The sequence below is a fragment of the Procambarus clarkii genome, chromosome 70 (genome assembly GCF_040958095.1).
Source record: "Procambarus clarkii isolate CNS0578487 chromosome 70, FALCON_Pclarkii_2.0, whole genome shotgun sequence".
Taxonomy (NCBI): domain Eukaryota; kingdom Metazoa; phylum Arthropoda; class Malacostraca; order Decapoda; family Cambaridae; genus Procambarus; species Procambarus clarkii.
This window is the reverse complement of record NC_091219.1, coordinates 12521367-12545768: the sequence shown is the minus strand read 5'-3', so window position 1 is coordinate 12545768 and position 24402 is coordinate 12521367. Positions and strand designations below refer to the sequence as shown.

General features: G+C 42.8%; 2 protein-coding genes across 2 annotated transcripts; one reads left to right on the top strand and one right to left on the bottom strand.

Annotated features, from left to right (window-relative positions):
• Positions 1-217: 217 nt before the first annotated feature.
• On the bottom strand, positions 218-1324 carry LOC123748952 (zyxin-like). The gene has a single exon (XM_045731067.2). The coding sequence runs from the start codon at positions 1322-1324 to the stop codon at positions 218-220; it is 1107 nt and encodes a 368-aa protein (XP_045587023.2).
• A 1251-nt stretch (positions 1325-2575) lies between these two features.
• Positions 2576-15222, top strand: LOC123748429 (ficolin-2-like). Its single transcript, XM_069311587.1, has 3 exons — positions 2576-2631; positions 4560-5189; positions 14423-15222. The coding sequence occupies exons 2-3, from the start codon at positions 4573-4575 to the stop codon at positions 14586-14588; spliced, it is 783 nt and encodes a 260-aa protein (XP_069167688.1). The 5' UTR covers positions 2576-2631; positions 4560-4572; the 3' UTR covers positions 14589-15222.
• The last annotated feature ends 9180 nt before the right edge of the window (positions 15223-24402 follow it).

Here is a 24402-nt window from a genome sequence, read left to right as displayed (position 1 = left end):
TGTTGACTTCTTAATGTGTAGTGCCTCGCAGATATCTAGCCGCCTGCTATCGCTGTATCTATCGATGATTTCCGTGTTTTTTTATAAGACTTCTCTGGTGATGGTCTGGTTGTGGGAAAAGATTATATGTTCCTTATTGGAGCTCTGTTGCTTATGCATCGTTAATCGTCTAGAAAGAGATGTTGTTGTCTTGCCTATATACTGAGTTCTTTGAGGCTTACAGTCCCCAAGCGGGCATTTGAAGGCATAGACGACATTGGTTTCCCTCCACAGGATTTCTGTAGTGACAGTTGCTCCATGGGGTCTGTGTAGTGACGCAGGTAGTCCATGGGGTCTTTGTAGTGACGCAGGTGGTCCATGGGGTCTCTGTAGTGACGCAGGTAGTCCATGGGGTCTTTTTAGTGACGAAGGTGGTCCATGGGGTCTTTGTAGTGACGCAGGTGGTCCATGGGGGTCTGTGTAGTGACACAGGTGGTCCATGGGGTCTGTGTAGTGATGCAGGTGGTCCATGGGGTCTGTGTAGTGACGCAGGTGGTCCATGGGGTTTCTGTATTGACGCAGGTGGTGCATGGGGTCTTTGTAGTGACGCAGGTGGTCCATGGGGTCTCTGTAGTGACGCAGGTGGTCCATGGGGTTTCTGTAGTGAGGCAGGTGGTCCATGGGGTCTTTGTAGTGACGAAGGTGGTCCATGGGGGTATCTGTAGCGACGCAGGTGGTCCATGGGATTTCTGTAGTGAACAGGTGGTCCATGGGGTCTGTGTAGTGACACAGGTGGTACATGGGGTCTGTATAGTGACACAGGTGGTCCATAGGGTCTGTGTAGTGATGCAGGTGGTCCATGGGGTCTGTGTAGTGACGCAGGTGGTCCATCCGGTCTGTGTAGTGACGCAGGTGGTCCTTGGGGGTGTCTGTAGTGACGCAGGTGGTCCATGGGGTCTGTGTAGTGATGCAGGTGGTCCATGGGGTCTGTGTAGTGACGCAGGTGGTCCATCCGGTCTGTGTAGTGACGCAGGTGGTCCTTGGGGGTGTCTGTAGTGACGCAGGTGGTCCATGGGGTCTGTGCAGTGATGCAGGTGGTCCATGGGGTCTGTGTAGTGACGCAGGTGGTCCATGGGGTCTGTGTAGTGACGCAGGTTGTCCATGGGGTCTGTGTAGTGATGCAGGTGGTCCATGGGGTCTGTGTAGTGACGCAGGTGGTCCATCCGGTCTGTGTAGTGACGCAGGTGGTCCTTGGGGGTGTCTGTAGTGACGCAGGTGGTCCATGGGGTCTGTGTAGTGACGCAGGTGGTCCTTGGGGGTCTCTGTAGTGACTCAGGTAGTCCATGGGGGTCTCAGTAGTGACGCAGGTGGTCCATGGGGTCTATGTAGTGACGCAGGTGGTTCATGGGGTCTATGTAGTGACGCAGGTGGTCCATGGGGTCTATGTAGTGACTCAGGTGGTCCATGGGGTCTCTGTAGTGACGCAGGTGTTCCATGGGGTCTTTGTAGTTACGCAGGTGGTCTATGGGGTCTTTGTAGTGACGCAGGTGGTCTATGGGGTCTTTGTAGTGACGCAGGTGGTCCATGGGGTCTGTGTAGCGGCACAGGTGGTCCACGGGAGTCTCTGTAGCGGCACAGGTGGTCCATGAGGTCTGTGTAGCGACGCAGGTGGTCCATGGGGTCTTTGTAGTGACGCAGGTGGTCCATGGGGTATTTGTAGTGATGCAGGTGGTCCATGAAGTATCGGCAGTGACGCAGGTGGTCATTGGGGTCTCTGTAGTGACGCAGGTATTTCGGAAGGGTCTCTGTAACGACGCAGGGGGGGGGGGCCTGGCTGTCTTTAGAGCGACGCAGGGGGTGCGGGGGTCTCTGTAGCAACGAAGAGGGCCTGAGAGGGTCTCTGTGACGATGCAGGAGGCCCGAAATGGTTTCTATGGCGACGCAGGAGGCCCGGGAAGGTCTCTTTGGGGACTCCACAGTAGGGCTTGGGAGGGGAACCTTTTGGTAATGGGGGGGGGGGGGGTGAAAAGTCGGAGACTATGAGCTGATGTAAAACCCACACAAAGATTTGTGTTCATTTAGCAAACTACACCCACTGCACTAATATATCATTACAAACAATTAAACAGATGAATATGATTTTAAACAAATATCCTATTTTGTATACAAGGATTTTCATGTTAAGGGACAAAGGTGCAAGGTAATTGCTTGGAGAAAGCGCTAAGCCAGCATTATGATATAGCACTTGGAAGTGGAATGATGGCAGGATAGAAGCTGGAATAGGAATAAAGAGACACCGTCCAAACACTTACTGTCGTTGACCGAATGCCGACTTGTAAGAAGCAACACCGTGTTTATACTGACCAGTCAAAGTTACAAGAAAAAAATTATTACTACATTAAAATTTGGGTGGATTGTGGAGATGGAGAATGTGTGGATTCCCCAGCATAGCAGGGTTTCCCAAGGTGGTAGGCGGAGCAGGGGAGTTGTTTCTGAGAATGTCAGGACAGACTTTACATTGTATTAGGCGTGACGTGAGAGAAAAACAATGAGCACCACTATATATATAGCGGCACAACCTCACTTCATCTCCAACATAACCTCTACCCTCGCAAGCTGTGAGTGTTGAACCACGTACCGGGTCCTTCCTCGGTAAGTGTTGAACAAGATACCGGGTCCACTCTCGACAAGTGTTTAACTACATGCCAGGTCTCCCCTCGGCAAGTGTTTAATTTTTAGCTCATTATAGTAGTAGTAGTAGTAATTGATATTAATTGTTACACCACCCCTGACCGAGTGAAACCCGCCCATTTTAACACTCGACTTTAATTCTTTTTGGAAGGGAGGTGTGACGATGTCAACGCCATCTGTTGAGCGCACCCGGCCCATTTTTTGTTTCCCCGGTGGAAAGCTGTATCATATTTGATCCCTATTTAGTTTCTGTTTTACTAAGCTATGTACAGAGTGGAAGGAGACAATAAGGTTTGGGTCCCAACCATGACAAGGTATACATTACAACAATACCTTTATTTAAAATAGTTGAAACCTTCACTTAAAATAGTTTACTGGTGTTTGAGTAGTGTGCAATAACCCTATTTGTATTCATCTATTTGTGCTTGATGGATTCAGCTGCTAGTTCTTTGACTCTGCCTTTCCAAACGGCGGTTCTGTCTTACTAATCACATTTTAGTCCGCAGAAGTGATGTGGGTGGTTTCTTGGGCGACAGGAATCAGTTCACCCACGGCAGTCCTAAACTCAAGTTCACATACTTAATGATTTTCTTAGTCTCTCTGAAGGTGGCAGCCCCACCACCTTCAGTTTAAATGTGCCATAGTTTGGTATTAGCCAATATAGATGCACACATGAAGTCCCACACAACCTATTTGTCATCCCTCCAAGGTTGCAGGGTAGCTTCATTTGGGCACTTGTGGCTGTTGTTAGGTCTACAAATTTGAGGTTCCCTTTGTGCTGGACACTTGGCTGTAGTCAACCTTAGTAATGTCATTGACTGTTTTATGTTTGGCAATCTTCCTGAATTGTTACATATGTGACCATGGGAGCCGGTCGGCCGAGCGGACAGCACGCTGTACTTGTGATCCTGTGGTCCCGGGGTCGATCCCGGGCGCCGGCGAGAAACAATGGGCAGAGTTTCTTTCACCCTATGCCCCTGTTACCTAGCAGTAAAATAGGTACCTGGGTGTTAGTCAGCTGTCACGGGCTGCTTCCTGGGGGTGGAGGCCTGGTCGAGGACCGGGCCGCGGGGACACTAAAGCCCCGAAATCATCTCAAGATAACTCAAGATAACTCAAGATATGGTTGCCACATTGGTCTGTTAATGAATAGTTGCAGATACGCCAGTAATCGGTGGAGATAGGGATGGCAAAGATCAGAGCAACACCAATAAATAAGGCCAGATGGCCCAGATGGGTGCCAAAGGTGGAATTAGGGATAGCCAACAGGAAGTCCCCAACATGAGGGGCTTGCACAGTTAGGAATGCTGTATTCTTTCCAGAAGCTGCCTTCAGCATTGCTGGTGCAATGTTCTCCATTATGGGCCTATTGCAGTCATCTGGAGTTGGCGTGTAGAGCCTGCAAGAGTATCCCATTGGCTGACTCCTTCGGTGAATTTAGGATCTGAATCTCAATAGTCTCTTAAGTGCTCTGGAAAGATCTCACAAAATTTACTTGCATCACTGGTCTAGGATATGAAAGCAATGTATGTTGCCTTGCCTATACCTATACTACGGAGTCTGAAGCCTGATGTTTGGAGACTACCCTGATCCAACTTCGCACAGTGATTGCTGTAGGTTGTGTGCCCAACATGGTCAGGTTGGGGTGAGTCCCATTGTGGCTCCCCTCAGTGAAATTGTTGGCAGGTGGCTGGCCAAGTTCCTAGATCTCCGGACTGGTGAGTCAGAAGTTATTTAGTGTCAGCCTTCATGCTAGATTGATTAAAGCACTAAGTCGACCCAGTTGACCTCCGTTGCCTGAACAATGTCAGGTAACACATAAAGTATAATAGAGGAACTATACTTGATGACTTTTAAAAATAAGTATTTATTAATCTCATATATTTCAGGTTTATCTAGTGGATGATGGGCAAGCCACTGTGGATGCTGGTGTTAGTGGGTACATGGAGTATGTTTGTGGTGGTGGCGGCAGAGGACACCATTGTTAATTCGTACCTGACAGAGCCTTTGTGGCTAGGGCTTGGCTTCCAAAATCGTAATTGCCGTGAACTGCAAGATCACGGCCACAAGACCAGTAGTGTTTACACCATCTATCCGTACGACTGCTGCCCAAAACGTCCTGTTCGTGTCTATTGTGATATGGACTCTAATGGAGGAGGATGGACTGTAATTCAGCGTCGAGAAGATATACTCCCGCGGGAAGAATTCTACCGCACATGGATGGAATACGCCTTGGGCTTTGGTAATCTCTCTGGCGAGTTTTGGCTTGGACTCGACCACATTCACGCCCTCACTGAGCAGACACTCAACCAAATACACTTTGACCTGGCAGACTTTGACAATGCCATCCGATGGGCACAGTACCAATTCTTTTATGTCCATGACAGGAGTGCCTCTTATAAAGTTGAGGTTAATGGGTATACTGGAGATGCTGGTGATGGCTTCAGCTTTGTCAATGGCCAGAGATTCACTACCAAGGATAAGGATCTTGACACTTTTGGAGGAAACTGTGCTGTAAGGTAAGATCACTAAAATATTGTACATCTGTGTGCTTGTATTTGAATGAAGAGAAACTGGAAGTGGTTAATATGTTCAGGTGTTAACCAACATTCCTTCATGTTTTATCATTAATATATTTTGAGAATGCAATATTTGCAAAGAAGAATTCATAATTCTCCACGAACTCTTAAGGCTCCAAAGCTCTATATTTAGAATTTTGTTATAAAATTTAAAGCACAGCTGTAAATGAGGTTACACAACATCAGGTAAAACGTGGTGCAATTTTAAATTATAGCACAATCTGTGACCTAAACATGGGTATCATTTAGTGGACATGAGGGTGCCTTCTGTTCCAAATACATTTTGGAAAAAAATACTCATACACACTTTAACATTATATATCCGAATTAAAGGACTAGTGTTACGTTGCAAGTTCACAAAGTATATACATAACACCAAATTTAGATTATGCTTTATGGAAAATTAAATTTCACCTGTTAGGACTTTATTATGGTGATATTTTGATTATAACAAATGTATACAAATTTGCGACTCTAGCTGGACTGAGCAAGTGTACAACCATAAATTAATGGCTGTACTTTAAACAACCATATATGTGGAAAGAACATAAACAAATAACTGGACCAGTAGAAATTAAAAATAGAGATGCACGTGTTGTTTGGAGAATAGACTGGGCAAGTGATTCAATTTTAATGGAAAGATTCAGTGTCCAAAAGTTTGTACATCACCAGATCGAGTATACTGTACTATATACTTTATCGAGATGGTTTGACCATAGTCATGAAACAATTGACAGACTAGTGAAGAAAGGATAGAGTAGATTGAAAAGATGAACAGACATAGTGCGAGTGAAAGAGTAGCTACATGAACCTCTAACTGGTAAAAATACTGACTTGTCTGCATGTGTTATGTATATTATTCTCTGGATACCATACATTACTTGTGTTTGTTCTATAAACTAAGTTCATAACCCCCTTCTTGAGTCTTACCTTGACCTCACTAATCATCCTGTCTGTGTATATGTTGAATAACAAAGATGACTTTTCACACACACACAAATAACTAATTACTGGTTGTATATTTAACGTGCACATATGAACTACTTCCTACAAAGACACTTTATGCAACATTTAACGGAACTTCACACATTGAAAGTAATAAACTCCTCAGCAGTGTTCATCACATTTCTACACACCATGATCTAAGTTTCACCATTGATGATGATCATGAAAACTGTCTATAACACAAAGTTCAATCTAAAGTATATATAAATGTAAAATTAATATGCAGTTAGTTTAATTACTACTTTATCCTCTAAGTAAATAATGAAAACGACTAATCCCTCTCAAAATAATTATCTCAGAAATGTTGCCTTACAAACTCCAATAACATTGCAGTACTTGGTATTAAACTTCTTACTGTAATATAAGAACAGAAAATTTGTTTAAATAATGAATGTTCCATACAAAATATCCGTAAAATATATTGTTCTTACATTCTTGTACAAGCATAATGTTTGTATGTTGATATAATGGAATGTTGTTAAGATGTATTATAGACTGTGGGTTGGTTGGTGTTGTCGTCGTTGATCCTTCTCTACGGACAACCCAACCGACAACTCGGTAGAGTGTTTATACTAGGAGATAACCCTTGGCACTTCTGGCTCTTGGAGAGGGGTTCAGCGTCACACGTTTAGGGGATGCGGCTCCAACACTTAGCCTCGTTGTCACGTGCACACACCCACTCGAGCCGCTGTGACTCCCCACTCTCTCCTTATGAGATATGATCTCCTCAATCCCCTATGACTTACTAGTATTACCTCCTACCCTGCCCACGGCAGTGGTTCTTGGTTCTTTCTCTCTCTCTCTCCTTCTTTACTACCTCCTGGGAAGCCTCACTAGGACAAGGGCAAACACCAGCAAATTGGGATACATTTACTGGACAAAGCACATACACGATACATACACACATATAATAATAATGAATCCTATACTCTATAATATCACAATCAGGTTGCTCTCCAACACCATCAGAACTCTATCATCAGCTTATCAAGTGGTATCCTATCTCCTGGTTCACCACCTGATACTATCAACCACCTCAAGTTGATCAAGTCTACATACACTGTTGCACCATCAGCAAGATAATATATATATAGAAAATCAGCATTTGAATGCAATAACATATATCAGTATAAATGTTCATTGATACACAACAATGATTAATCGATCAATATCAGTCCTAGAACGCATACATCTGTAGGTAATCAAGCCTACGACTGTAACTCTAAACTTCAGTGTAAAACACTCCTTGACATCAGAATACCAACAATCACTCACCTCTCACTGCGTCTTGCACGCCACTGACAACCAAACACTATCAACTCCCTACAAGTAATCCACCAGAACTTCCCCTTCCACCTCTGGCAGTTCACTACCCTGATATCTTCAGGTTCTTCCGGGCTTCACTACCAGGATCCTCTGCAGCTCCTCCAGGCTGCTATCATGAAGTTTCCTTGAGCAACTACGGTGCTTCACCCTTCTGCTAGGTTCCTCCACAGCTCTCTTGGCTGCTACACCATGAAGTTTCCTCGTGCAACTATGGTGCTTCACCACCTCTACAGAAGCATGTGACACTCATCTTCACTGCTTCTCCTCACAGCTCGAGGTCCTCTGCTTCACTACCTTGGAGTCTCATCAATTACTTCATCTATGCTGGCTTCGAAGTTCTCAGCAACTTCTTCCCCAAAGACAAACCTGCAACCCATCGACACTCCAATAAAATGTTTCCCCTTCAACACATAAACAAAAATTCACACAATATGTTTGTCTCCAACCTCTATCTGTCCTCTAGATACATTGAGAGTGGACTCCCCCGTTTTGGGTGGGTCCATACTCCACCTCGCCTGGCGGCGGTCATCACTCGCTGGGAGGGTCTTCCTCCGTCAGGAGCCGGGCTCCCTCAGTCGCCAGTCAGAGCTCAGAGGGGACGGACGCCGCTCCGCGCTCCTCCCTCTTCACTCTCCTATTTCAGGCTTTCTGCCTTATTAAAACATGTCTAACTTATAAATAAACATCGCTACTGTCGCTGGGCACACGACCAACTACAAGCAATCACTATGAACTGGCGTATATCGTGCTTACCACAGATTATAAGGTCGAGGGCGCTTTCCCTCTGACAGCGTCTGGTCAGGGCGCTCCACACAGCCCACGAAAATGCCTCTGAGCAGCTTATTGAACTCTGCTCGTCGACCAAGACTTGAGACCACAACGTTCCCAGCTCGGTTCCACAGCTGGCACGTCTACACACTTCTCTTCTCTTCGAGATATATCACTAGGGGTTCCCTTCTGACGGGAGCTCAAACGGAGCGCGGCTTCCCCCTGCGATGTCTGGCACTCAAGCGAGGTCAAGGTCCTCCGGAAGCGAGCCTCACGCCTCCAGCAAAATGTCCACATCTCCTCGCCAGTCATTTATCTGTTTTCTTCTTCATTGCCCATAATCTCAAACTGTTATACATATCCAAGCAACTATTTTACATATGCGTTATCACCTCAATATTTGCTAGACCTTCTAATCAGGTCAGGTTTGATGAATAACTCTCAAGGAGGGAGACTCGTTTCTCCTGCCGGCTGAGATCATAACACTCCCCTCCCCTTATTTTTGAGAGTTATTCCAGTGGCAAAGCTCGGGATAATACATCCGCCACTACACTGTCTCGTTCTTCAACCGATTGGTTCGACCGGTTAGTCTGTTTACATACTCCCGTAGGAGTCTACAACTAGTTCGTTGCTCCTTGCAACATCTGGCTCACCTCTCTCCAGAACATGATCTTCTCATAAACGATTTGACCTCTCTGACACCTCTTGGCTAGGCTGTCCTCCTAGGACACCTGCATTCCCTCGGTCCACTCTACTTATTGTCTCCACCCTCCGTTTCCTCGTCTTCTTCTCTTCACGTCCAGAGTCAGACATCTGCTGTCTGTACCTCCTCTGTCGTCTTCACACTTCCATCTACTGCCATTATACTTTCGTCTCCTGTCATCATTTACTTCGCTCCCTCGTCTTCACCGACGATCCTCCCTTTCGTCTCCTCATTCATCCGAGACCTCATCCTGTTTGACCTCCATCGAGTCCTCGGCTTTCTTCTACTCCTCCATGCTTGTATCATCATCCTCTTCTCACACCTCTCACCTCTATACAACTCCATTTCTCCTCCTTCAACTCCTCTTCGTTCCCTAAAAGTTTCTTCGAGCACTGTACTACATCCAACAGCACTCGACCGTACATGTCGCTTTGCCTCTCCCAAAGTGCTCGTAAGCATCTCTCCACACATACTGTCTCTACTCCTCTCATTTTCCCGGCTATTACTCTTCTTCACTATCTCTCCTCCACGTTTTCTGTGAAACATGTCAACTCCTGACATCTCAAACAACTTAACTCTACTATCCAGATGCCTCTGTGCTCGTGGACAACTTGACGCTCTACTCCCGCCCTCAGTATGTCCACATCCTTCCTCATTCCTACTCAGCACAGTTGCATTCACCTTCCGACTCTTAGTTTCAGCAGTCTGGGCTTTACTCAGGTCCGCTCTCTTCACATGATTCTTCTTCGGCTGGGCCATCTTCACTTTCGACCTCACCGAGACTCCATTTTCCTGGGCTGGACCTTCATCAAACAGCCACGCTATGTCTACGTCGATATCTTCCACCGGCTGAATCGACACTGTCTCACCTTCTCCAGTGTCTTCCTCGTCGGCCACCTCTGCCTTCGTCACTACCGAGACAGGGTACTCAATGGCTTGGCGGTCTCCTGACTCATCCCCTCGGATGTCCGTCAGGTTCACACTCTCAGGTGTCCCACCCGTGCCGAGGCCTTCTGGGCACTCCTCTGGCACAGTCTCCGCCATGACTCTTGGCAACACCTTTGTCCCGCACAAGTCATTTCCCAGGATCACTTGGACTCCTGGAATAGGTATGTCGGGGCACACTCCCAACATCACCTCCGCCGACACATATTCCGACCTTAGCAGGACAGTGCATACGGGCATGTCACTCTCAGACAATAACCCATATACCTTCATCTTACTCCTGCCAGCTAATCGTCGATCATTCCCAATCAGGCTTCTCGTAATCAAGCTCTGATTAGCTCCGGTATCTCTTAAGATACCAACTTCTACCTCAGGTTGGCCTCTTATACTGATCCAACCTTTGCTCATGAACGGCCTATACCTCTCGTTCACTAAGTTTGATCTCTGTGGTTTGTCTTGGAACACATTGGCATATTTACTTCGGGGGTCACACATGGCCAGGGTCACAACTCTCTTGCCCTGTCTACAATCTCGCATCACGTGACCCAATCCGTTACAACTGTAACATCTCATCTGTGAAAAATCTCTCCTATATGTACCCGAGTAGCTCTGACTCTGCCCACTCGTATTGGAGTTCCTCGGGCCAGACGTACTACTCGTACTCTGTGGAGCTTTATTGGACTCTTGATTCCCTAGATAACGATTAGCTTCTCGTTTAGCTCCTCCATCCTCACTTTCAGACGAAGTGCGCGACCTACTCTTCTGAGTTTTTGGGTACTTACTTTTATCTGCCCATTTATCAAAATTCTTCTCACCCCAGACTCCTCTGGGTCTCTCATAATTTCTTCCTCCCCAGACTCCACTGGGTCTGCCATTGCTGCGTCTCGCCTCGCTTCTTACTCTGTTCTCCCTTAAGCTCTTGTACGCTTCAGTAATCATATCTGCCCTATCTGCGGCATCTTTCACCTCCTTTATCCCTGCTTCTTGGATCTTGAACTTTGTTTCGGGATGTATCATCTCCAAGAACTTCTCCATGACCATCAGTTGCTTCAGGTCAGCGTAAGATCCAACTCCAGCAGCCTCAATCCACTTCTGGAATCGTCTTTCCAGATCCCTTGCTGTCTCAGCAAACGTACATGCTCCAACTTTGATCATTTCTCTGAAGCGCTTCCTATAAGCCTCTGAGGTTAACTGAAACGAGCGCAATATGCTGCTCTTTACTGTGGCATAATCCTGGCACTCTTCCAGTGACAATTGGGTGTATGCCTCCCTGGCTGCACCGGTCAATCTTAACTGGACCAGCTGGGCCCATTCCTCCTGTGGCCACTCCTTGATGCTGGCTACTTTTTCAAAATGCTCGAAGAAGCTCTCCGCCTCTTCGGGAACAAACAAGGGAATGTCCTTCTCCCTAACCCTAACATCTGGTGGGTGTGATACCTGGGTGGTGCTCTCTGGCAACCCATGTTCAATCCTTTGCTCAGCCAAGGTTCTATTCGCTTCTATCTGCATTTGTTTTGTTCTCTCTTTTTCTTTTTCGACCTGGGCTTTTTCTTTTTCGACCTCTAGTCTTGCTTTCTCTTTTTCTTTCTCTTGTTCCAACTCCAGTTCCCTTATTCTGGTTTTCTCTTTTTCTACTTCCAGTTTGGTTTTCTCTTTTTCTACTTCCAGTCTGGTTTTCTCTTTTTCTACTTCCAGTCTGGTTTTCTCTTTTTCTACTTCCAGTCTGGTTTTCTCTTTTTCTACTTCCAGTCTGGTTTTCTCTTTTTCCTTCTCGGCTTCATTTTTCATCTGGAGTTCTAATTTCATCTTTTCCAGCTGGAACTGTCTCTCCTCACGCTGCATCTGGAGCTCTAACTGGAATCTCTCCAAGCTCCTATTTCGGCTACTCCTGCTACTGCGGCTACTCTTGCTGCTCCTACTCGATCCTTGGGATCTCACTTCATCCTGCCCATCATCCTCTTTTCCACTTTCAGCTCCTTTTTGGGCTCCTTGTTCTGCCGCTTCATTTTTGGCTCTTAACTGTCTCAGGATCTCATCCTTCATCCCAGCTACTTTAGATGCTTTCAACCTAATGCCACATTTTTCTGCTATTTGCTTCAATTGATCCCTCGTGCAACCTTCCAAGTCCTCAGGCTTGCCTGACTCCACAAACGCTTGCACCTTCTCCATCTTGTCCTGTGAGTCTTCCCAAGAGAGAGAGTATACACCTGCGGTCACACAGTCTATCTATTTCAGCAAGGGTGTACAAATCCACTCTTGGACAGGGTGTGGGTGTGTCAGTTCACTTTCCCGGACACAGGCCCCCAATTTATTATTATAGACTGTGGGTTGGTTGGTGTTGCCGTCGTTGATCCTTCTCTACGGACAACCCAACCCACAACTCGGTAGAGTGTTTATACTAGGAGATCACCCTTGGCACTTCTGGCTCTTGGAGAGGGGCTTAGCGTCACACGTTTAGGGGATGCGGCTCCAACACTTAGCCTCGTTGTCACGTGCACACACCCACTCGAGCCGCTGTGACTCCCCACTCTCTCCTTATGAGATATGATCTACTCAATCCCCTATGACTTACTAGTATTACCTCCTACCCTGCCCACGGCAGTGGTTCTTGGTTCTTTCTCTCTCTCTCTCTCCTTCTTTACTACCTCCTGGGAAGCCTCACTAGGACAAGGGCAAACACCAGCAAATTGGGATACATTTACTGGACAAAGCACATACACGATACATACACACATATAATAATAATGAATCCTATACTCTATAATATCACAATCAGGTTGCTCTCCAACACCATCAGAACTCTACCATCAGCTTATCAAGTGGTATCCTATCTCCTGGTTCACCACCTGATACTATCAACCACCTCAAGTTGATCAAGTCTACATACACTGTTGCACCATCAGCAAGATAATATATATATAGAAAATCAGCATTTGAATGCAATAACATATATCAGTATAAATGTTCATTGATACACAACAATGATTAATCGATCAATATCAGTCCTAGAACGCATACATCTGTAGGTAATCAAGCCTACGACTGTAACTCTAAACTTCAGTGTAAAACACTCCTTGACATCAGAATACCAACAATCACTCACCTCTCACTGTGTCTTGCACGCCACTGACAACCAAACACTATCAACTCCCTACAAGTAATCCACCAGAACTTCCCCTTCCACCTCTGGCAGTTCACTACCCTGATATCTTCAGGTTCTTCCGGGCTTCACTACCAGGATCCTCTGCAGCTCCTCCAGGCTGCTATCATGAAGTTTCCTTGAGCAACTACGGTGCTTCACCCTTCTGCTAGGTTCCTCCACAGCTCTCTTGGCTGCTACACCATGAAGTTTCCTCGTGCAACTATGGTGCTTCACCACCTCTACAGAAGCATGTGACACTCATCTTCACTGCTTCTCCTCACAGCTCGAGGTCCTCTGCTTCACTACCTTGGAGTCTCATCAAGTACTTCATCTATGCTGGCTTCGAAGTTCTCAGCAACTTCTTCCCCAAAGACAAACCTGCAACCCATCGACACTCCAATAAAATGTTTCCCCTTCAACACATAAACAAAAATTCACACAATATGTTTGTCTCCAACCTCTATCTGTCCTCTACATACAGTGAGAGTGGACTCCCCCGTTTTGGGCGGGTCCATACTCCACCTGGCCTGGCAGCGGTCCTCACTCGCTGGGAGGGTCTTCCTCCGTCAGGAGCCGGGCTCCCTCAGTCGCCGGTCAGAGCTCAGAGGGGACGGACGCCGCTCCGCGCTCCTCCCTCTTCACTCTCCTATTTCAGGCTTTCTGCCTTATTAAAACATGTCTAACTTATAAATAAACATCGCTACTGTCGCTGGGCACACGACCAACTACAAGCAATCACTATGAACTGGCGTATATCGTGCTTACCACAGATTATAAGGTCGAGGGCGCTTTCCCTCTGATGGCGTCTGGTCAGGGCGCTCCACACAGCCCACGAAAATGCCTCTGAGCAGCTTATTGAACTCTGCTCGTCGACCAAGACTTGAGACCACAACGTTCCCAGCTCGGTTCCACAGCTGGCACGTCTACACACTTCTTTTCTCTTCGAGATATATCACTAGGGGTTCCCTTCTGACGGGAGCTCAAACGGAGCGCGGCTTCCCCCTGCGATGTCTGGCACTCAAGCGAGGTCAAGGTCCTCCGGAAGCGAGCCTCACGCCTCCAGCAAAATGTCCACATCTCCTCGCCAGTCATTTATCTGTTTTCTTCTTCATTGCCCATAATCTCAAACTGTTATACATATCCAAGCAACTATTTTACATATGCGTTATCACCTCAAAATTTGCTAGACCTTCTAATCAGGTCAGGCTTGATGAATAACTCTCAAGGAGGGAGACTCGTTTCTCCTGCCGGCTGAGATCATAACAGGTGATAATTTGATTTCAGTCACTTGGGCGCTTGGTGGTACACGAGCTGTCATTCGTCAAACCTAAATGGCAAATATCACAAAGGTAACCACACCTGTTATGCCGACGGTGTCAACTGGTATCCTTTTCGAGGTCATCACTACTCCCTCAAGAGAACCGAGATGAAGATCAGACCAGCATACTAAGGTCTTGTAAAGCATTATAAAAATTGAAAGTGATTACAGAAAATTACTACTTATACAATGTGAAACACAAAATAACCTGATGTATTACAAATATTCTTACACTAGTACATCTAGTGAATGATCTCTGGGAGATACATCCATATATTATGGTTATAAAAGAAACGGTTTTTTATGCAGGACTGTAGTATTATACTGTTAAATTATTAGTTTACAGATTTTTAATATTGTAGTCAGCACGTAAGAAAGTACATCTGGTGAAATTTTGAAAATAAAATTCATATTTTGATAAATCACAACAATGGTATTTATTTCTTCATGCATCTTTAAGGGCAAATTTTGTCTTTCATATAAAATCTCGCCAGATGTACTAGTCTATATCCTGAGTAGGAATAATGGATAAAACAAAATTCATATAATTCCACACAACCTCACTAGTAAAATATTAGGACACCTGTTACATTAATGAGGTTATATGGTATAATTAAAATTTGTTTATTGTTATTCACTATCTTTCATGAAACTGTTGAAATCAAAGTGTTCATTATTGATTGTTAACCTGGCGTGAGAACTAAAATGTTCCCAAACTGAAAATTCTCCATGGTTCTCTTGAATTGTTCAGTCAGTTAAATATCTACATCCAAATTAATTTTCTTAAACTTTATTAGTTGCTACGGCTGTAAAATTTTGTTTGAATAAAATTAAATGAAGATTTTGTTTGAATTAGAGACCTACACATATGGCAATTAACTGATCATTCAGATCACAAATTATAAAGTTTATGCTTGATCCCTTCTTAATGTATAAAATACTAGGGAATAATGACAAAATTTTCCTGAGAGCCACCATATATCTAGCTGTCTTGACAGGATGTTTGTCTCCTGCGGATTATTAATATTAGAAATTGATTATATATAATAATATATATATATATATATATATATATATATATATATATATATATATATATATATATATTATATATATATATATATTATATATATATATATATATATATATATATATATATATATATATATATATTATATATATATATATATATATATATATATATATATATATATATATATATATTATATATATATATATATATATATATATATATGACTGAAAACTCACACCCCAGAAGTGACTCGAACCCATACTACCAGGTGCAACACAACTGGTAACTACAGGACGACTTAATCCGCTTGACCATCACGGCCGGACAAAAGGAAGTGATAGTCGAAGCTATTTGAACCACTTCCCCGCCGGCAACTCGGATGGTAATCTTGGGCATAGCATTTTATCATATCACCTCATTCTTTGGGGCACAAGTGAGGAACAAAAGTCGCATATAGTCCTGGGGACCATTCAGGCTTGTTCGCATTATATATATATATATATATATATATATATATATATATATATATATATATATATATGCGAACAAGCCTGAATGGTCCGAATGGTTCTGCCGTCGGGGAAGTGGCTCAAATAGCCTCGGCTATCACTTCCTTTTGACGGCCGTGATGGTCAAGCGGATTAAGGCGCCCTGTAGTTACCAGTTGCGTTGCTTCTGGGAGTATGGGTTCGAGTCACTTCTGGGGTGTGAGTTTTCATTCGCATATAGTCCTGGGGACCATTCAGGCTTGTTCGCATTTGTGTTCCTCACGTGTGCCCCAAAGAATGAGGTGATTTGGTGAAATGCTATGCCCAAGATTACCATCCGAGTTGCCGTCGGGGAAGTGGCTCAAATAGCCTCGGCTATCACTTCCTTTTGACGGCCGTGATGGTCAAGCGGATTAAGGCGCCCTGTAGTTACCAGTTGCGTTGCTTCTGGGAGTATGGGTTCGAGTCACTTCTGGGGTGTGAGTTTTCATTCGCATATAGTCCTGGGGACCATTCAGGCTTGTTCGCATTTGTGTTCCTCACGTGTGCCCCAAAGAATGAGGTGATTTGGTGAAATGCTATGCCCAAGATTACCATCCGAGTTGCCGTCGGGGAAGTGGCTCAAATAGCCTCGGCTATCACTTCCTTTTGACGGCCGTGATGGTCAAGCGGATTAAGGCGCCCTGTAGTTACCAGTTGCGTTGCTTCTGGGAGTATGGGTTCGAGTCACTTCTGGGGTGTGAGTTTTCATTCATATATATATATATATATATATATATATATATATATATATATATATATATATATATATATATATATATATATATATGCAACAATGATCACAAAAACACTGATCCAAGTATGCAGAATAACCAAATGTGAAAAATAGAAAATGCTTAACGTGTTTTCGGCTAATTCGCCTTCATCAGAGCAAAGTAGAATGATTGAAGAATGAAGATCTTCATTCTACTTTGCTCTGATGAAGGCGAATTAGCCGAAAACGTGTTAAGCATTTTCTATTTTTCACTGCTGGTTATTCTGCATGTGTTTTTGTGATCATTGTTGCATATATATATATATATATATATATATATATATATATATATATATATATATATATATATATATATATATATAATGTCGTACCTAGTAGCCAGAACGCACTTTTTGGACTATTATGCAAGGCCCGATTTGCCTAATAAGCCAAGTTTTCCTGAATTAATATGTTTTCTCTAATTTTTTTTATGAAATGATAAAGCTACCCATTTCATTATGTATGAGGTCAATTTTTTTTATTGGAGTTAAAATTAACGTAGATATATGACCGAACCTAACCAACCCTACCTAACCTAACCTATCTTTATAGGTTAGGTTAGGTTAGGTAGCCAAAAAAGTTAGGTTAGGTTAGGTAGGTTAGGTCGTCGAAAAACAAATAATTCATGAAAAGTTGGCTTATTAGGCAAATCGGGCCTTGCATAGTAGGCTGAGAAGTGCGTTCTGGCTACTAGGTACGACATATATATATATATATATATATATATATATATATATATATATATATATATATATATATATATATATATATATATAAATATATATATATAAATATATATATATATGTCGTACCTAGTAGCCAGAACTCACTTCTCAGCCTACTATTCAAGGCCCGATTTGCCTAATAAGCCAAGTTTTCCTGAATTAATATATTTACTATAATTTTTTTCTTATGAAATGATAAAGCAACCCTTTTCTCTATGTATGAGGTCAATTTTTTTTTATTGGAGTTAAAATTAACGTAGATATGTGCCCGAACCTAACCAACCCTACCTAACCTAACCTAACCTATATTTATAGGTAAGGTTAGGTTAGGTAGCCAAAAAAAGCTAGGTTAGGTTAGGTTAGGTTAGGTAGGTTAGGTAGACGAAAAAACATTAATTCATGAAAACTTGGCTTATTAGGCAAATCGGGCCTTGAATAGTAGGCTGAGAAGGGCGTTCTGGCTATTAGGTACGACATATATAAATATATATATATATATATATATATACATATATATATATATATATATATATATATATATATATATATATATATATATATGATATATATATATATATTTATATATATATATATATTTATATATATATATATTTATATATATATATTTATATATATATATTTATATATATATATTTATATATTTATATATATTTATATATATATATATATATATATATATATATATATATATATATATATATATATATGTCGTACCTAGTAGCCAGAACGCACTTCTCAGCCTACTATGCAAGGCCCGATTTGCCTAATAAGCCAAGTTTTCATGAATTAATGTTTTTTCGACTACCTAACCTAACCTAATCTAACTTTTTCTGCTACCTAACCTAACCTAACTTATAAAGATAGGTTAGGTTAGATTAGGTAGGGTTGGTTAAGTTCGGTCATATATCTGCGTTAATTTTAACTCCAATAAAAAAATATTGACCTCATACATAATGAAATGGGTAGCTTTATCATTACATAAGAAAAAACTAGAGAAAATATATTAATTCAGGAAAACTTGGCTTATTAGGCAAATCGGGCCTTGCATAGTAGGCCGAGAAGTGCGTTCTGGCTACTAGGTACGACATATATATATATATATATATATATATATATATATATATATATATATATATATATATATATATATTTTTTTTTTTTGATCGATGTTCCCTTCGGGAATCTTAATTTTAAGATAAATAGGAAAACCAGGGATATACTTGTTTCAGATTCTTTACTTTAAAATGCATAACGTTTTGAATACTTCTCGTATTCATCATCAGATCTAAAAGAAAAAACAGAAATCACAATCAAATAACTGGTAAACAAAGAACTAATACTGAATATAATTGCCTATCAAAGAAAAAAAAATGCTTAAAAAACAAAACACTGAAGCGCACTTAAAGTGATCAATACAAATAAAACTTATTAACTGTCACATATATTAAAGCTAATTTAAAAGTCCATTAAACTACAAAATGAAATTTATAACTACTAAAGCAAACCATTCTATTAAACTTACGTGAAGTAATCAGAAGTGAAACTTGATACCTAACACATAGATACTAAACACTATAACAAATATTTATATAATGACTACAAATCTACAAAAAATGTATGTAAAATACAAACAGAATAAACGACAATTATAAAGTACTAACCAAAATCTTATCAAAAACTCAAATATTAAATAAAATTAAATACCAAAAAATGTATTATATATCCTAAATAAAAGATTATATTAATATACAATGTCAAGACTTGAAATAAGTAAGAAAGGGCAAAGACATGGTAAACTAAACAAAATTATAATAAAATTAAACTCCCCAAATGTATAAATCAAATTACAGGGCCTGCTGTGCACTATACAGTGTACAATTGAACAGCTGAAAGGTTGCTATTTAACAGAGGCCGCAGCTCCTTTATATATAAAGATTCCATTACTCTCAAATCAGACTGGCCATTCAGACAAGTGTCCAGAATTTTAAAATCAGATTCCAGCAGAGAATGATCCAACTCATAACAATGGTTTCTAATCTCCGAAAATGCTGGTTTAGACAATGGTAATCCAGTCCTAAAAGATAATCCCCGGTGCTCAAGTATCCTAATCTTAAAGTTCCGAATGGAACTCTATATATATATATATATATATATATATATATATATATATATATATATATATATATATATATATATATATATATATATATATATATATATATATATATATATATATATATATATATATATATGTTATGCCAGTTGCTGGAAGGCTTCTGTGCTGGCTAGGGTTCGAGTCTCCTGGTTGGAAAGTGTTCTAAAGTTGTATAACTTCACTCTCGTGTTTATATATATATATATATATATAGCATAATAGCATAATATAATATGGCATAATAATATGGCATAATAGCATAATATATTATAGCATAATAAAGCACAAAAAATATTCAAGGAAGGGGGTGGTAGGAGAAAAGCACACAGAAACTGTATTGGAGGGGATCTAAACATTCCCTCTAATGCGTTATGCGTGGTTTCCTCCGAGGCTATGGGTCCCCCTTCTTCCAGCTAGAGGTGGTACTCCCTTCCTATTTATATATATATATATATATATATATATATATATATATATATATATATATATATATATATATATATATATCGTTATGCATCCTGTTGCTTATGCATCGTTAACGTCCTTGCACTTCTGTGTGATGTAATCCATCATATCTTGGGCCGTCTTTCCCCTGAGCTCTGTTTCCCATGCTATATCTGTTAGGAATTTTCTTATCCCCTCACAGTTTCCCTTTCGGTATGCTAACCTTTTTGGTTTCGGTATCCCTCCTCGAGTTCAATAACCCTTCTTCAATCAAGTACACAAACACCAGTACACTGTGGTCGCTCATTCCTACTGGTTCCTCAAAACCGATTTTTCTTATGTCGGAGTCGTTCAGAGTGAAGACTAGGTCGAGTCTCGCAGGTTCATCATTGCCTCTCATCCTTGTGGGTTCTCCGACATGCTGGGTTAAAAAGTTTCTTGTCACCACCTCCAATAGTTTGGCTCTCCACGTATCCTCGCCTCCATGCGGTTCCTTGTTCTCCCAGTCAATCCTTCCGTGATTGAAGTCGCCCATGATGAGCAGGTGGGATCTATTTCTACAGGTAGCAGAGGCTGCCCTCTCAATTATAGTGTTAACTGCCATGTTGTTGTTTTCATACTCTTGACTGGGTCTACTGTCATTTGGTGGAGGGTTGTATATTACTGCTACTACTATTCTTGGTCCTCCCATTGTTACGGTGCCTGCTATGTAGTCTCTGAACTCCTCACAGCCCGGGATGGCCATCTCCCTAAAGCTCCATTCCTTTCTCATGAGTAGGGCCACTTCGCCTCCTCCCCTACCTTCCCTCTCTTTCATTAGAGAGAGAGAGGGGGAGGTGGGAGAAAGGGGGAGAGAGAGAGAGAGAGAGAGAGAGAGAGAGAGAGAGAGAGAGAGAGAGAGAGAGAGAGAGAGAGAGAGAGAGAGAGAGAGAGAGAGAGAGAGAGAGAGAGAGAGAGAGAGAGAGAGAGAGAGAGAGAGAGAGAGAGAGAGAGGAGGTGTGTGAGTGTATGGGGGGGGGGAGGTGGAAGGTGGAAGTGAGGGAGGGGGATGGAGAGGGTGTGTGGGGGTGGATTAGTGCTGGTGCTGGAGGGTTCAGAGAGAGGTTGTGTGTGTGTGTGTGTGTACGCACCTAGTTGTACTCATCTAGTTGTGTTTGCGGGGGTTGAGCTCTGGCTCTTTTTTCCCGCCTCTCAACCGTCAATCAACAGGTGTACAGATTCCTGAGCCTATCGGGCTCTATCATATCTACACTTGAAACTGTGTATGGAGTCAGCCTCCACCACATCTCTTCCTAATGCATTCCATTTGTCCACCACTCTGACACTAAAAAAGTTCTTTCTAATATCTCTGTGGCTCATTTGGGCACTCAGTTTCCACCTGTGTCCCCTTGTACGTGTTCCCCTTGTGTTAAATAGACTGTCTTTATCTACCCTATCAATTCCCTTCAGAATCTTGAATGTGGTGATCATGTCCCCCTAACTCTTCTGTCTTCCAGCGAAGTGAGGTTTAATTCCGTAGTCTCTCCTCATAGCTCATACCTCTCAGCTCGGGTACTAGTCTGGTGGCAAACCTTTGAACCTTTTCCAGTTTAGTCTCTGGAAACTTGTGTGTGTGTGTGTGTGTGTGTGTGTGTGTGTGTGTGTGCGTGTGTGTGCGAGAGTGTGTGCGAGTGTGTGCGAGAGTGTGTGTGTGTGTGTGTGTGTTTATTGTGGGGGTGGCACGGTGGGGGGGTTGGGTTAACTGGTGGAGGGATGGAGGGAGAGGGAGAGAGGGAGTGAAGGGGAGTGAAAGGGAGTGAGGGAGATTGAGGAAGAGAGGGAAATAGGCAGAGCGGGGGGGGGGGAGAGGAAGGAGGACAATCAGGGGGGTGAGGGATGGAAGGTCAAGTCCCAGTGGTGAGGGGTGAGGTTGGCGGTAGGCTGGTTTGTGTGTACGTGTGTGTGTGTGTGTGTGTGAGTGTTTACACTGGCGTGTTATATTGAGGAGGGGGGGGGGGTAGGTCTAGTCAGTGGCAGTGTAATGTAACACACAGGTGTGAAAAACTAGTACCAAGCTGAGGCTATTGAGCTACTTTTTCTTATTTTAATTAACTTATGTTCAAAGCTAATTACTATATAAAAAACACTGTACACCTTGTATGACTGACTTTGAGAGGCACTCACCTCCAAGTAAGCATCCCACAGCACAATTAGGTGATTTATGAAGCGATGTCCGCCTTAATTGTTGACGTCTCCGCCATAGGTCCTCCCACGTGGTGGTCCAAGCTCTTCCCTTCTCAGGCGTCTGGTGCCACCGTCTTGCCACAATCTCGTTCTTTTTCAATTTTTTTCTTATCAAACGTTATAAGAATTCACTATGTTGCGTTATCACTGCGTTGCTGTACCCTTCATATGACCAAAAACTATGTTTTGGTCTCACTGGTACGTAAATATCCCGAGAATATTGAAGTAATTCGCGGTGTGTGTGTGTGTGTGTGTATGTGTGTGTGTGTGTGTGTGTGTGTATGTGTGTGTGTGTGTGTGTGTGTATGTGTGTGTGTGTGTGTGTGTGTGTGTGTGTGTGTGTGTGTGTGTGTGTGTGTGTGTGTGTGTGTGTGTGTGTGTGTGTGTGTGTGTATGTGTGTGTGTGTGTGTGTGTGTGTGTGTGTGTGTGTGTGTGTGTATGTGTGTGTGTGTGTATGTGTGTGTGTGTGTGTGTGTAGTATTGCACGTGACACGTTTGTGTGTGTATATGTGTGTAGTGATGTATGTGTCACGCAGATGTGTAGTGATGCATGTCACGTGCGTGTGCGTAGTGATGCAAGTGTCACGTGTGTGTGTAGTGGTGCAAGTGTCACGTGTGTGTGTAGTGATGCATTTGTCACGTGTATGTGCAGTGTTGCATGTGTCACGTAATTGTGTAGTGTTTGATATATGTGTCACGTTTATCGATAGAGTGATGAAAGTGCCATGTGTGTGTGTAGTTATGCATGTGTCACGTGTGTGTGTAGTGATGAATGTGTCACCATGTGTCACCATGTGTGTGTGTGTGTAATGATGCATGTGTCACGTGTGTGTGTAGTGATGCATGTGTCACCATGTGTGTGTGTGTGTAATGATGCAAGTGTCACGTGTGTGTGTGTAGTGATACATGTGTCACGTGTTCATGTGAAGTGTTGCATGTGCCACGTGTATGTGTAATGATGCAATTGTTACGTGTGTGTGTGTCTAGTTGTGCATGTGCCACGTGTATGTGTGTGTGTAGTGATGCATGTGTCACGTGTGTGTGTTGATGCATGTGTCACGTGTGTGTTGATGCATGTGCCACGTGTGTGTGTGTGTGTGTGTGTGTGTGTGTGTGTGTGTGTGTGTGTGTGTGTGTGTGTGTGTAATGATACATGATACATGTGTCACGTGTGTGTTGATGCATGTGTCACGTGTGTGTGTAATTATACAAGTGTCACGTGTGTTTGGTAGTGTTGCAAGTGTCATGTATATCTGTAGAAATGCAAGTGTCACGTGTGTGTAGAAATGCAAGTGTCACGTGTGTGTACTGATGCATGTGTCACGTGTGTGTGTGGTGAGCCATGTGTCACGTGTGTGCATATAGTGATGCAAGTGTCACATGTGTACAAAGTGATGCATGTGTCACGTGTGTGTGTTGATGCATGTGTCACGTATGTGTGTAGTTATGCAAGTGTCACGTGTGTGTGTGGTGATGCATATGCCACGTGTGTGTGTAGTGATGCATGTGCCACGTGTGTGTGTAGTGATGCATGTGTCACGTGTGTTTATGTAGTAATGCATGTGTCATGTGTATGTGTGTAGTGATGCAAGTGTCACGTATGTGTGTAGTGATGCAAGAGTCACGTGTACTCACCTAGTTGTACTCACCTAGTTGTGCTTGCGGGGGTTGAACTCTGGCTCTTTGGTCCCGCCTCTCAACTGTCAATCAACAGGTGTACAGGTTCCTGAGCCTATTGGGCTCTATCATATCTACACTTGAAACTGTGTATGGAGTCAGCCTCCACCACATCACTTCCTAATGCATTCCATTTGTCAACCACTCTGACACTAAAAAAATTCTTTCTAATATCTCTGTGGCTCATTTGGGCACTCAGTTTCCACCTGTGTCCCCTAGTGCGTGTTCTCCTTGTGTTAAACAGCCTGTCTTTATCAACCCTGTCAATTCCATTGAGGATCTTGAACGTGGTGATCATGTCCCCCCTAACTCTTCTGTCTTGCAACGAAGTGAGGTTTAATTCCCGTAGTCGCTCCTTGTAGCTC